Below are 12,514 nucleotides of genomic sequence, written 5' to 3' on the forward strand. Positions count from 1 at the left end.
TTCTCTTTCCTCCTTTATCCCAAATATCAGTCTAAAGTATTATCTTTTTTTTAAGTTTATTTATTTATTTTGAGAGAGACAGAGCACGTGTGCACGTGTGCATGCATACAAGTTGAGGAGGGACAGAGAGAGAGGGAGAGAGAGAATCCCAAGCAGGCTCCACGCTGTCAGCACAGAGCCCAACATGGGCCTCGATCCCACAGTGAGATCATGACCTGAGCCAGAATCAAAAGTTGGACATTTTACCAACTGAGCCATCCAGGCACGCACCCCTAAAGTATTACCTTTTCATTCCCAGTTTGTAAAAAACAAGCTTTTCTCTTCATTTATTATCTCTGCTTTCTCCCCATTTTTGATATTTGTTTTATATCCATATTTTCAAGCCTATAAAAATACATAATATTCTTTTAACCTTATTATCACCGGTCGAACTTGGATTATCCCCAATTCTACTGTAAAATGCTCACCACCAAAACTGAGGCTGAATTCCTCCTATCATTTTCTGAAGCTTATTCTCTAGGAGATTCCTCAAGAAGGCTCTGGGAGCAATATTTCCTGTTCTTATCATGTTCATAAGTGTCTGTGTCTTTAAAACTTTTATACTTGAAAGGCAGTTAAACTACATCCTTAGCTTAAATTTTCCTTCTTTGAGCATCTTAAATAAGTTATTCAATTGCATTCTGGCAAAAATCTTTCTGTCAAAATATCCAGTGCCAGTCTTATTTTCTTTCCTCATGACTTACTGGGTCTTTTTGCCAAAATACTCTGACAGTGTTTTTCTTATATTTAAAGTCCAAGAGTTTTACCAGAGTATGTTTTGGTAGGGACTATTCTGGGCTGATTTTTCTGGAAAAATGATACGGTCCTTTGATACGTATACTCAAATTTCTACACATTTTAGGACAATTTTCTTGAATTACTTTTAAAGTAAATTCTTTATTTCACAATAATTTTAATTTTATGGAAAATTCTGGAAGATAGCACAGAGAGTTTCATATGTCTATTACCGAGTTTCCATCTTTTGTTATTATTGTACATACCATGGTACATTTGTCAAAAACAAGAACCAGTATTGTGATAGTTGGTGTTTTTCATGGAATCTGTCCATTTCATCTAAATTAGAAAATTTATTGGCATAATTGTTTAGGATGTTTCCTTTATCCATTTGATGTCTGTAGAATCTGTGGTAATACCCCTTTTTCATTTCTGATATTAATATTACTTGTCTTCTCCATTTATTTTCTGATTAGCTTGGATAGAGGGTTATTAACTTTATTGACTTTTGTAAATAATCAGCTTTTGGTTTTATTGATTTTTTATATTGTGCTTATTTTTTTATTTTATTGATTTCCACACTTTATAATTTTCTTTATTCTGCTTGCTTTGGGTTTAATTTGTTCCTTTTTTTCTAGTTAATGTGGAAGCTTAGATAAATGAGACTTTATATCTTTTCAAATATCAGCACTTAATGCTATAAATTTCCCCCCTTGTACTGGTCCAGCTACACTGCATACATTTTTTTTTGAATGTTTATTTATTTTTGAGAGAGAGAGACTGAGCATGAGTGGGGAGGGCAGAGAAAGAGGGAGACACAGAGTCTGGAGCAGGCGCCAGGACGTGGGCTGGAACTCATGAACTGGATGGAGATCATGACCTGAGCTGAAGTCGGATGCTTAACCGACTGAGCCACTCAGGTGTCCCTACACTGCGTACATTTTGATATTTTCTGTGTTTATTTTAATTCATCTCAAAATATTTTATAATTTCTTTTCTGTTTTTTATTTGACTCGTGGGTTATTTAAAACTGAATTGTTTAATTTGCAAATATTTGGAGATTTTCCAGATATGTTTTTGTTATTGTGATCTAGTTTGCTTTTGATAATCAAGATAAGATTTTTAGTTTTGTTGACATCAGAGAACAAACTTTGTATGATTTCAATCTTTATTTTTTAAATTTTTTAAAACATTTTATTTATTTTTTTGTAAGACAGAGAGACAGAGCATGGCAGGGGAGTGGCAGAGAGAGAAGGAGATACAGAATCTGAAGCAGGCTCCAGGCTCCCAGCTGTCAGCACAGAGCCCGACGCGGGGCTTGAACCCATGAACTGGGAGATCATGACCTGAACCGAATTAGGATGCTTAACTGACTGAGCCACCCAGGCACCCCTGTATGACTTCAATCTTTTAAATGTTTTGTGACTTGTTTTATGGCCTTGCATATGATCAATCTTATTGATTATTCTGTTACCATTGAAACAATGTGTATTCTGCTGTTGCAAGGTCCCGTGTTCTGCATGTCAGTTAGGTTAAGCTGGATGATAGTTTTGCTCAAGACGTCTTTATACTTACTGGTTTTGTGTATACTTTATTCTACCAACTATTGAGAGAGGAAGGTCAAAATCTCCAACAATAATAATAATATTGTCTATTTCTCCTTTTAGTTCTATTAGATTTTCCTTCTTATACTTCAAAGCTCGGTTATAAGATGCATTCCCAATTATTGTGAATCATGATGAATTTATCCCCTCATCATTATGAAATGTCCCTCTTTATCCTTCGTGCATTAGTCTGCTCAGGTTGCTATGACAAAATACCACAATTAAACAAGAGAAATTACTTTTCTCACAGTTCTGAAGGCCGGAAAATCCAAGATCAAGGTTCTACCAGGGTTGGTAGCTGATGAGAGCTCTTGCCTTGGGTTGCATAAGGCTGCCTTCTTACCATGCGTTCACAATGTGTGTGTACATGTGGAGAGAGAAAGAGTAGTACTCTGGTGTTTCTTATAAGGGCACTAATCCTATTGGATCAGGGCCCCACACTTACAACCTCATCTAATCATGATTACTTCCTCACAGTCCCCATTTCCAAATATAGCTACACTGGGGGGTTAGGGCTTCAACCTAAGATTTGGGGAGGACACAAACATTCAGTCGACAGCACTTTGTCTTGAAATCCACTTTGTCTGATAGTAATGTGGCTACTCTGACTTGATTTTTGTTTCATATTTGCATGGTTTATCTTTTCCATCACTTGACCTTTAACCTATGTGTCTTTAGTTAAAGGGAATTTCTTGCTGACAGCATGCAGTAGGGTCTTGTTTAATCCAGTCCAACAATGTTTGCCTTTTAAATCTTAGACTAATTTACATCTAATCTAATTACTGAAATGGGTATAACTTAAGTTTATCATCTTCTTATTGGTTTTCTATTTGTCTCATGTGTTCTTTGCTCCTCTTTTCTTTTATCCTGTTTTGTTTTTTTGTTTTTTGTTTTGGACTAATTGATTATATCTTACAGCTCAGTTTTTATCTCCACTATTGGCTGATTAGCTATTCTACTTTTCACTTTTTTTAGGAGTTGCTCTAGTCTTTACAACATAAATCTTTAACTTATCACTATCGATCTTTAAATCCTATTAAAGTACTTCACATAAAGTATAAGATCCTTAATTTTAATGTTTACTATTTATTTATTCATCATTATTTTTTTTTTTTTAAGTAAACTCTACCCCCATGGTGGCTCTTGAACTCATGACTCCACGATCAAGAGTCACATGTTCTACCGACTGAGCCAGCCAGGTGCCCCTGAAATATGAGATCCTTACAACAGATTCACTACCTCCACTTTCTGTGCCATTCTTGTCATATGTATTTTAGTTCTACATTTGTTATAAACCCTATAATATTTTTTAAAAATCTAAACAATGATCTTTTAGAGCTATTAAAGGTGAAAAAAATGTTTTACATTTATTGTCATATTTTACAAAATGGCTTTTCTGGTTAACAACATCATTTCTAGGAGGGAGAATAAATTCTGCCAGTGCATCTTCTACTCTATCTTGGCTAAATATGAATGTCTTCCATTTCTTTTTTTTTTTTTTTTAATTTTTTTAATGTTTATTTATTCTTGAGAGAGAGAGACAGAGTGTGAGCCGGGGAAGAGACAGAGAAAGGGAGACACAGAATTCAAAGCAAGCTCCAGGCTCTGAGCTGCCAGCACAGAGCCCGACGCGGGGCTCGAACTCACAAGCAGTGAGATCACGACCTGAGTCAAAGTCTGATGCTTAACGGACTGAGCCACCCAGGCGCCCCTGAATGTCTTTATTTCTAAGCTATTGTTACAAAGAGCTCCATTAGTTTTATATAGCATTGTACCTATGGGCTGCTTCTGATCTCAGTCAACAATTCACAACAGAGATTTGAAGACATTTCTAAGGGCTAGAATACGGTTTTACGGAGGTGAACCATCAATCAATGAAACAATTCACAATAATTCATTTGTTTAACTTCTCTCCGTTCATTCACTAAACATGGATTAATCATTAACTATGTGCCTGACTCCAAGTGAGGCACTGGAAATATAAAGAAAGAAAGGTGCTGTCCTTCCCTGAATGATCTCCAGAGTAGATTTTAAATAGAAAGAGAGTGAAGTCAGCTTTTAAACTACATCAATCAGTGTTTTCAGTGCCTGCTGTCATTTCTCCCATAATTTTTTGTGCCCTACATTTTAGAATTTGGTTGTAATATAATGTTAAGTTGTTATTATGGTAACAATAAGGGGGAGTTGCTCAACGAACAGTTTCAGCTTTGCAAGATGAAAAATTCTAGAGATCTTGTGCATAAACATGTAAATACAGGTAACACTTCTGAACTGTCCACTTAAAAATGGTTAAGATGCTAAATTTTATGTTGCCTATGTTTTTTTTTTAACCACAATATAAAAATAAAAGAACGAGAAGGACAGCCCCATGGTGCGCTGTTGTCCGGATCGTTTGACTAAAATCAACTTTTGCCAGCTGTTTCATCCAGTGATGGGACCTCAGAAGCCCCAACCTTCCTTTTCCCACCACAGAAGTGGCCTCAGGGATCCGCCAGGTGTCGCCCTGGCCGCCGGCTGCCATAACCCCGCCCACTTCCTAGTTTCGTCCAATCGCGGCCTTGGCCCCGCCCCCTGCCCGAGCTTCTTTCCTGCATCCGGGTCTGGGTGGGCTGGATCTCAAGTCTAGCGAGGGGCATGGAGGTACGCGAGGAGTCCCAGTCTGGAGCTTCTCCCTCTTCACCCCGGGACTGCTCGGGGATCTCGGTGTCTAAGGAACTGCTGACGGCGGGAAGCGGCGGCCGCGCAGGTGACGGGCGGGTGGCGTTGGCATGCAGTGCTCAGGTGCGGCGGGGGGCGTATGAGCCGGGGGGACAGGCTGACGGCCCCCTGCCCGAGCCCGGCACCCGCGAAGGGACGCCCAGGGGTGGCCACAGGGCTTCTGCGTGACCGCCACGGCGCGGCTGGGGTTCGGAGGCCTCGGGGCGGCCACGCGGCCATGGGCCCAGAGAGGGTCTTAGGTTCTGCGGAGTAGTGGGCCCCCACCCTGCGGAGCGGCGCGGCAGGACACGTCCCCTAAGGGGGAGGGCTTGAGGAGGGCCTTAGGTCGGCTGTCCCGGGTCCCAGCAGCTGGCTGGTGGGGGGAGCAGGTGACTATTATGGATTAACCCCCGCACCCCCACCCCTCTGTGTTCTCAGAACCACCCCTTAGTGCCTTGCCTCTGTCTCGTAGAGGGACACTTGGTTCCAGGAAAGCTACATAGGATTGCAGACACCGTAGTGGAGTTTAAAAGCATGGATTCGAATCCCAACTCCACGCGTGATTAGCTGTAGAACTATAGGAAAGTTTACGTTCTGAACGCCCCAGTTTTCACATTTGGGAAATGGAGGTATTCTCAGTGAATATTAGCTTGAAGACATTCGGTGAGAACCCAGAGCATCCCAAAGTTATGATAAGAGCCAACGCTTAGGTAGTGCTTACTGTGATCCAGGAATTAATTAACTTGTTTAATCCTCACAAAAGCCTTGTGCAGAAGGTTCTGTTATCTCTATTTTATAAAGGTGAGAAACTGAGTCACCGTGTATCATACAGATAAGTAACTTGCTGGAGATCTCTTGGCTGGAAAGTGGCAAAATTAGGATTTGAATGCAGTCAGTCTAGCTCCAGACTGATGGGATTCTTTATGCTAATCCCATTGTTAGACCTAAAGTAGTAATCAAAGAATATTTGTTAAGCTCTGCTTTGGGGGTGAACAGGAGTTTTGTACTTAAGTGAAGAGGTTTTCCAGTTGCTGGAAACAGGGGGATCAAAGCCTTGAGTTTTGAAAAACTCAGGCCCTGTCCTCTGAACTCTGATGGGCTGAAGAGTTGTTTGATTTGGCAAGTAGTCGTGAGGGGGCCGAAAAAGTGTATGGGGGTGGTGGGGGGACAACAAAAGGTTTTCAAAGGGCTCATTTGTCTAGGTTGGATATTTTTCTTTAATTTTCTTTTAATGTTTATTTACTTTTGAGAGAGAGAGAGAGAGAGCGTGTGAGTTGGGGAGGGCCAGAGAGAGGGAGACAGAATCCGAAGGAGGCTCCAGGCTGTGAGCTGTCAGCCCAGAGCCCAACTCAGGGCTCAAACGCACGAACCAACCGTGAGGTCATGACCTGAGCTGAAGTCAGATGTTTAACCGATTGAACCACTCAGGCGCCCCTAGGTTGGACATGTTTAATGAAGGTCCACTAACAAAGGCAGGTGTGCTTTATAAATAAAGGAATGCTCCAAGAGGTTAAATAATTTGCCCAATATAACCACGTCTGGCTCCACTTAACTATTATTGTGTCTGTACTGCTTCCTCTGTCCCTTTGTTGCAGAAACTCATTTGTCACTGATGGATTTCTGATCCGCACAGGTGCAGGTTAGTTTGCACTTAATGCTTAGCATCGGTGACACATACAGATGTATGAGACAGGCCTAAGGAAGGGCAGCTGGGTGTTTGTAAAGAGGTAAAATGTTGCAATGGAACTTGGAGGGCCTCTTTTTCTAAAAATGTCTTGGAGAATGTGGAATGTTCAAGACTTGAGAGTGGTCATGACAAGTTCGCTGACGGGCTTCTATTTCCTTATGCTCTAGTAAATTCAGTGTTGGTGTGCTTTCAGGTATATGGGACAGGTTACTCATCAACCCCAAGCCTAATTGCAGAAAAACTTCCACTCTTCAAACAGTTCGGATAGAGAGGAGTCCCTGTAAGTATCTTTCCCTCTCTTTCTTTTACCCCTTTCTCTCTCCAAAACTCTCTGTGATGTTAAATTTTGCCCATGTAAGCAGTAGAGGTCCACAGGGAACCCCAGCTATTGGACCCAAGCTCTTTGTCGTCGCCCTGGGACTGCTCAGGGGGTTTGGTGTCTAAACGAGTTGCTCACGGTGTATTCATTCCATCTGTAGAGTTCCATTTGAGTCCTTTTTATGTTTCTCATTTCTTTCCTTGTGATTAATTGTAGGGCTTTGTATGTATATGGCCTGATTTCACCCTCTGGCAGCCCTATTTTACAATTAAAGGCCATTTCTTTTTTCCCCCTTTCTAAAAAAACAATTTTTTAAATGTTTATTTATTTTTGAGAGACACAGGGAGAGAGAGCATGAGCGGGGGAGGAGTAGAGAGAGAGAGAGGGAGACGCAGAATCCAAATCAGGCTCCAGGCTCTGAGCTGTCAGCACAGAGCCCACTGTGGGCTGTGAGATCATGACCTGAGCTGAAGGCGGACACTCAACCGACTGAGCCAGCCAGGCACTTCAATTCAAGGCCATTTCTTGACCTTTACCACCTTTTTCTTTTCATCTTCTGTACTCCAGACGTTTCAGTCATGTATTGTGTAGCTGTATCAGTGATTTAACAGGTTTTGAGAACTCATTATATGCACAGTTATGTGCTGGGCTTCTTTTGAGAGCTAACGACATTACACATACCTTGCTTAATGATTCCCCTGTACTTAGGATAATACAGTTATTACCCCTGTTTTACAGATGAGTAAATTGAGGTTTTGTTTATTTATTTATTTTGAGAGAGAGAGAACGCTCGCGTGCATGCGTGGGGAAGGGGCAAAGAGAGAGAGAGGGACAGAATATCCTAAGCAGGCTCCACGCTGTCGGCACAGAGGCTGACTCGGGGCTCCATCCCATGAACTGTGAGATCATGACCTGAAATGAAATCAAGAGTTGAACATTTAACCAGTTGAGCCACCCAGGCACTCCTAAATTGAGGTATTGAATGGCTAAATTTAAATTTTTTGGGACACTTGTGGCTGCAGATGACTAAACTCCAACTCCTGATTGCCTTAAGCCAAAAAATAAGTTACGTTGACCAATTTTATTGTGGGACGGGGAGCAGTGATTTCAGGTACCTCTGCACCCAGGTGCTCGCTGTCATCCGGGGTCTCCTGCTCTAACTCTTAGCTCTGCTTCCCTAGGTGTTGGCTCACTCTAGAACAGGCCCTTCCTCACCATGGGGCAAGTTGCCCAGTTCATCAGCAGCTCAACCACTCATTTACTGACTCAGAAAGAAGGGCTCTCTTTCTCCACGGTTCAGGCTGAAGTTCCAGGGTGATCTCTTATGGGCCTGGCTAGGTCACAGTGTCACCGTCTATGGTATTGCACCAAAGCACGGTGACCAATGTTGTGGAACATCTAGGCATGTACAGGGTAAGGCGCAAGGGTGGCAAGGAATGACAGAGCTTAAAAGGAAGGTCAGGATTATGTTATCAGAAACAAGGGGAACATGTTGGGTAGGTGGAGACAACCACTACTTAGTTAACGTGCCGAAGGTAGTTCAGGTAGAAGGCGGAACTGGGACGCTGTGAATAACCTCGTCAGCCTGAATGCAAAGCCTCAGAGCCTGGCTCGTTTAACTATTAAGTCATACTTTCTCCTTATGTAGTGACTATTGGTTGAATGCCAGCATTCTAGAAATGTGCAGTTCTGGGGATATATGAAAACACTAATAAACATTGAGAAATATTCGCTAACTTGTGTAGTCCTACTGCTTTAAGGATTCAGAAAAAGGTTAGAGGTTTTTAAAATGGAAGAAATTTGAGTTTTTTTTAAGTTATAACTGTTGTCTACTTTAAAAATAGATTTTTTTTTAACATTTTATTTTTGAGAGACAGAGTGAGACAGAGCATGAGCAGGGGAGGGGCAGAGAGAGGGGGGAATCCCAGAATCCAATGCAGGCTCCAGGCTCCGAGCTGTCACCACAGAGCCTGATGCGGGGCTCGAACCCACAGACCGGGAGATCATAACTTGAGCCGAAGTCGGATGCCCAGCAGAGCCAACTGAGCCACCCAGGTGCCCCTGATTACTTTTCAAGTCAGAAGTGTTTTATAGGAAATTCTGGATTTTAAAATCTGAAGTGTGGCCAAAGACTAACATAAATATTGATACACTCTATTTTCTCTCCTTAGTGTTGGACCAAGTACAGACCTTTCTCCCACAGATGGCTCAGGCAAATGAAAAGCTAAGAAAAGAAATGGCAGCCGCACCCCCTGGGCATTTCAATATTGAAGATATTGATGGGAGTCTTGGAAAAGTTATACAAATGGTAGCTATGCTTTGTTTTCATTTCATCAAGTATGAAATTTACCGGTATGCCCCGTCATCTACAAAAGAGAGGACTTTTCCATTTTAACTCCAAGTGTTATTTTCCTTCTTGCAAAGTCAGCTCATGCTTCCAGCACTGTGTGGGAACTCGGTCATTTTATGATTAGGGATCTTACAGACCAGTAAGCTTCCTTGGGTGGAGCTTAGAAATTTAGTAATAGAGAATCATAGGAGGGCTTTTAAGGTCAAATATTACATTTGTTATCTTGAAGCATTAATTTACTAAGTGTCCTAGTGGATTTTTTTTTCCCATCCAAGGCCTGAAAGAAGTAATCACAGCCTGATTGATAGAAAATGCAGAAATGAATGTGTTTAATGCAATAACTGATTACCTAAGCCACATGCAAAATCCTCTCCATTTAGATTCACATCTTATTTCTGCCCCGGAGTTCCCTTTATAACACTTGTGTCTGGACAGAGCCGACACCGTTGTTGATGATAATATCCCATTCGGCAGCAGCTCTGCTCAGCGCTGCTTCCAGAATATTTCCCAGAGCCAGCCACTCTGTGTGACGTCTGCTGCTGCCGCCCTCGGTCCACGGAATCGTGGTCTCCACCCTGGACTATTGCAGTGACTTCTCAACAGGCTCCCCTGCTTCTGCCCTTTCTTCCCTAGAATCTGTTCTTCACACTGTCTGTGGCTCACTTTCCCATCACGTTTCTGATGAATTCAGAGTCCTTCCAGGGCCCGTGTGAGCGGCCTCCAGCTCTCCATCTGACTTCCCTCCCTCCTGGCCCCCTCTGGCCTGCGCTCCCCATTCACGCGCCTTGCTCCAGGCCTGTTCCCTCTGTGTGGAAGGCTCTTGCCCACATTTCTGCAGCTTAACTCCCTCTACCTCTCATCAATTGTCCCCTCAACAAGAGGCTTTTCCCGATGGCCCATGAGTACCTTATCCTATCCTACTTTACTTTTGTTCATTTTCACTGCTCCACACTGTGCTTTACATGTAGGTGTTCATTGTCTTTCTTTCCCAACTAGACCAGAGGTCAGCAAATATTTTGTGTAAAGGACCAGCTAGTAAATACTTTTGCTTTGTGGACCGTACTGTCTCTTTGTGACTGCTCATTTCTGCCGCTTTAGCATGAAAGCAGCTGTAGACGATTATGTCACAAATAGGCAAATTTTATCAATGTTACTTATGGACACTGAAACTTGAATATCATATAATTTTTATGTTTTATGAAATATTATTTTTTAATTTTTTTTCCCTACCACTGGGGGAAAAAAAAAACATTCTTAGCCCATGAGCTAAACAAAAACAGTTAGTGGGCTGGGTTTGGCCAACAGGCTACAACTTGCCAATCCCTGCTCAAAAACGTTAAGTTGCACAAAGGCAAGGATTTTGTTGCTGCTCTTGTGGAGTCTCTAGGACCTAGCGTGGTGCCTGGCTCATGTTAGTATTTGTTAATATTTGTGGTTTTTTTGTTTTGTTGGGGGTTTATGTTGTTGTTTTCTAGAGGGCACGCATGCGTGTGTGCATGAGCTGGGGAAGGTCAGAAGGAGAGAGAGAGACTCTCAAGTAGGCTCCATGCCCAGTACAGAGCCCAAGACGGGACTCGAGCCTATGACTGTGAGGTCATGACCCGAGCCAAAATCAAGAGTGAGGCAGGCACTTAACTGACTGAGCCACCCAGGCACCTCGATTAATATTTGTTGAACGCCTATCGTTGAATGTGTTCAGGGTATATAGAATTGGGTCATGGGAGGATTTTTTAGACTTGTAGTAAATGTAAATCATTATGGTGGACTGTGGCAACTGAAAGAAAAAAAGTGCCATATTGCACTAAAAATATTTCTTGTCCTTTGTGCTTCAGTATTTGGGCCAAAAGTTGGTTCTTCCCAGGGTTGTTATCACAACTTTAGTCAACTGCCCTGGAATAAATTTCTCATGTGGTGCTTTTGGCAGGATGTGGCCTTGTTTGAGATGAATCAGTCCGATTCAAAAGAAGAGGACAGTTCGGAAGAGAGTTCGCAAGACAGCTCAGAGGACAGCTCAGACTCTGAGGAAGACGACACCGCCTCTTCAGAAGTCACCACAGACAACTTTAAACTTCCTCATTCAGAAGACGGAAAAGGCAAGATCGAGGTTTTGGACAGCCCTGCCAGTAAAAAAAGGAAAGAGTAAAATAAATGACCTTGGGAACAGGTGACCTATGCCTGCTAATTCTGTGGAAAAAGAATGTGACTTGCTGGTTATTTTGCATTTCAGGTATCTGTGGTGCTTGTATGTGATATTAGATATTTTTTGTTTCTCAGAGAAACAGAAACTATCTTTTAAAGGCTGGAATAGTAGCATTTGGGGAATCTTCTAAGAGCAGACTGTATTTGATCTCATGCTAAAGAGATTCCCTTTAGAAAGCTTAGCTTGTCACTTGTATGGTGACAAGTGAATTTGCTGGCATTTTCTTTCTTCTGCATAGACTTCGGAAATATCAAACTTATTTTAAAGTAAAAATACAAATCCTTTGTTTTTGTTTGAAATTCATTCTCTTGAATAACCCAATATAGGTTTTTTGGGATATTATAAAATCAGATTTATTTGTTACCATCACAGTGTGGGTTCAATAGGGGAGAATGTTTTTTTTTAAGAGAAAGAAATTTTTTATAAAGATAAGAATTATTTATATTCAGCTGCCCTCAGGTATATCTACTTTCATTAAAAAAAAAAAAAACAAAAAAAACAAAAAACAACCACAAAAGTCCTTTGCAGTTTGAGCTGGGAATCTGGTGCTGTGTGGTTTCATCATTGTTGGTGACTCTGCACCCTGAACTCAGTGCAGGTAGAATTTACTGGTTGGAAAAATTCATGATTTTTTTGTTTTTTGGGTTTTTTTTGTTTTTCCTTTTTTTCCATAGGCAAATTTTTTTGTTTGAGCTATTAAAACTATTCTACACAGTTGCCCACAGTTTAAAACCTGTCAGATGTAGAAAATAGGGGCATCACAGAAAAAACAGGGTATGGGTCACAAAGAGCTATAAGCTATATATACAACTAGTTTTCCCCCTTTCAAAGGTCAAAATGATCCTATGGTGGCATCGCCTTTCTGCCTCATCCCTGACCTTAT

General features: G+C 41.6%; 1 protein-coding gene across 1 annotated transcript; it reads left to right on the top strand.

Moving 5' to 3' along the window:
- Positions 1–4,978: 4,978 nt before the first annotated feature.
- NOPCHAP1 (NOP protein chaperone 1) lies at positions 4,979–12,256 on the top strand. The gene is made up of 4 exons (XM_042947584.1): positions 4,979–5,124; positions 6,956–7,042; positions 9,253–9,389; positions 11,356–12,256. Exons 1-4 carry the CDS (start codon positions 5,013–5,015, stop codon positions 11,572–11,574), a joined length of 555 nt encoding a protein of 184 aa, XP_042803518.1. The 5' UTR covers positions 4,979–5,012; the 3' UTR covers positions 11,575–12,256.
- The last annotated feature ends 258 nt before the right edge of the window (positions 12,257–12,514 follow it).

Source organism: Panthera leo, chromosome B4, assembly GCF_018350215.1.
Source record: "Panthera leo isolate Ple1 chromosome B4, P.leo_Ple1_pat1.1, whole genome shotgun sequence".
NCBI lineage: Eukaryota > Metazoa > Chordata > Mammalia > Carnivora > Felidae > Panthera > Panthera leo.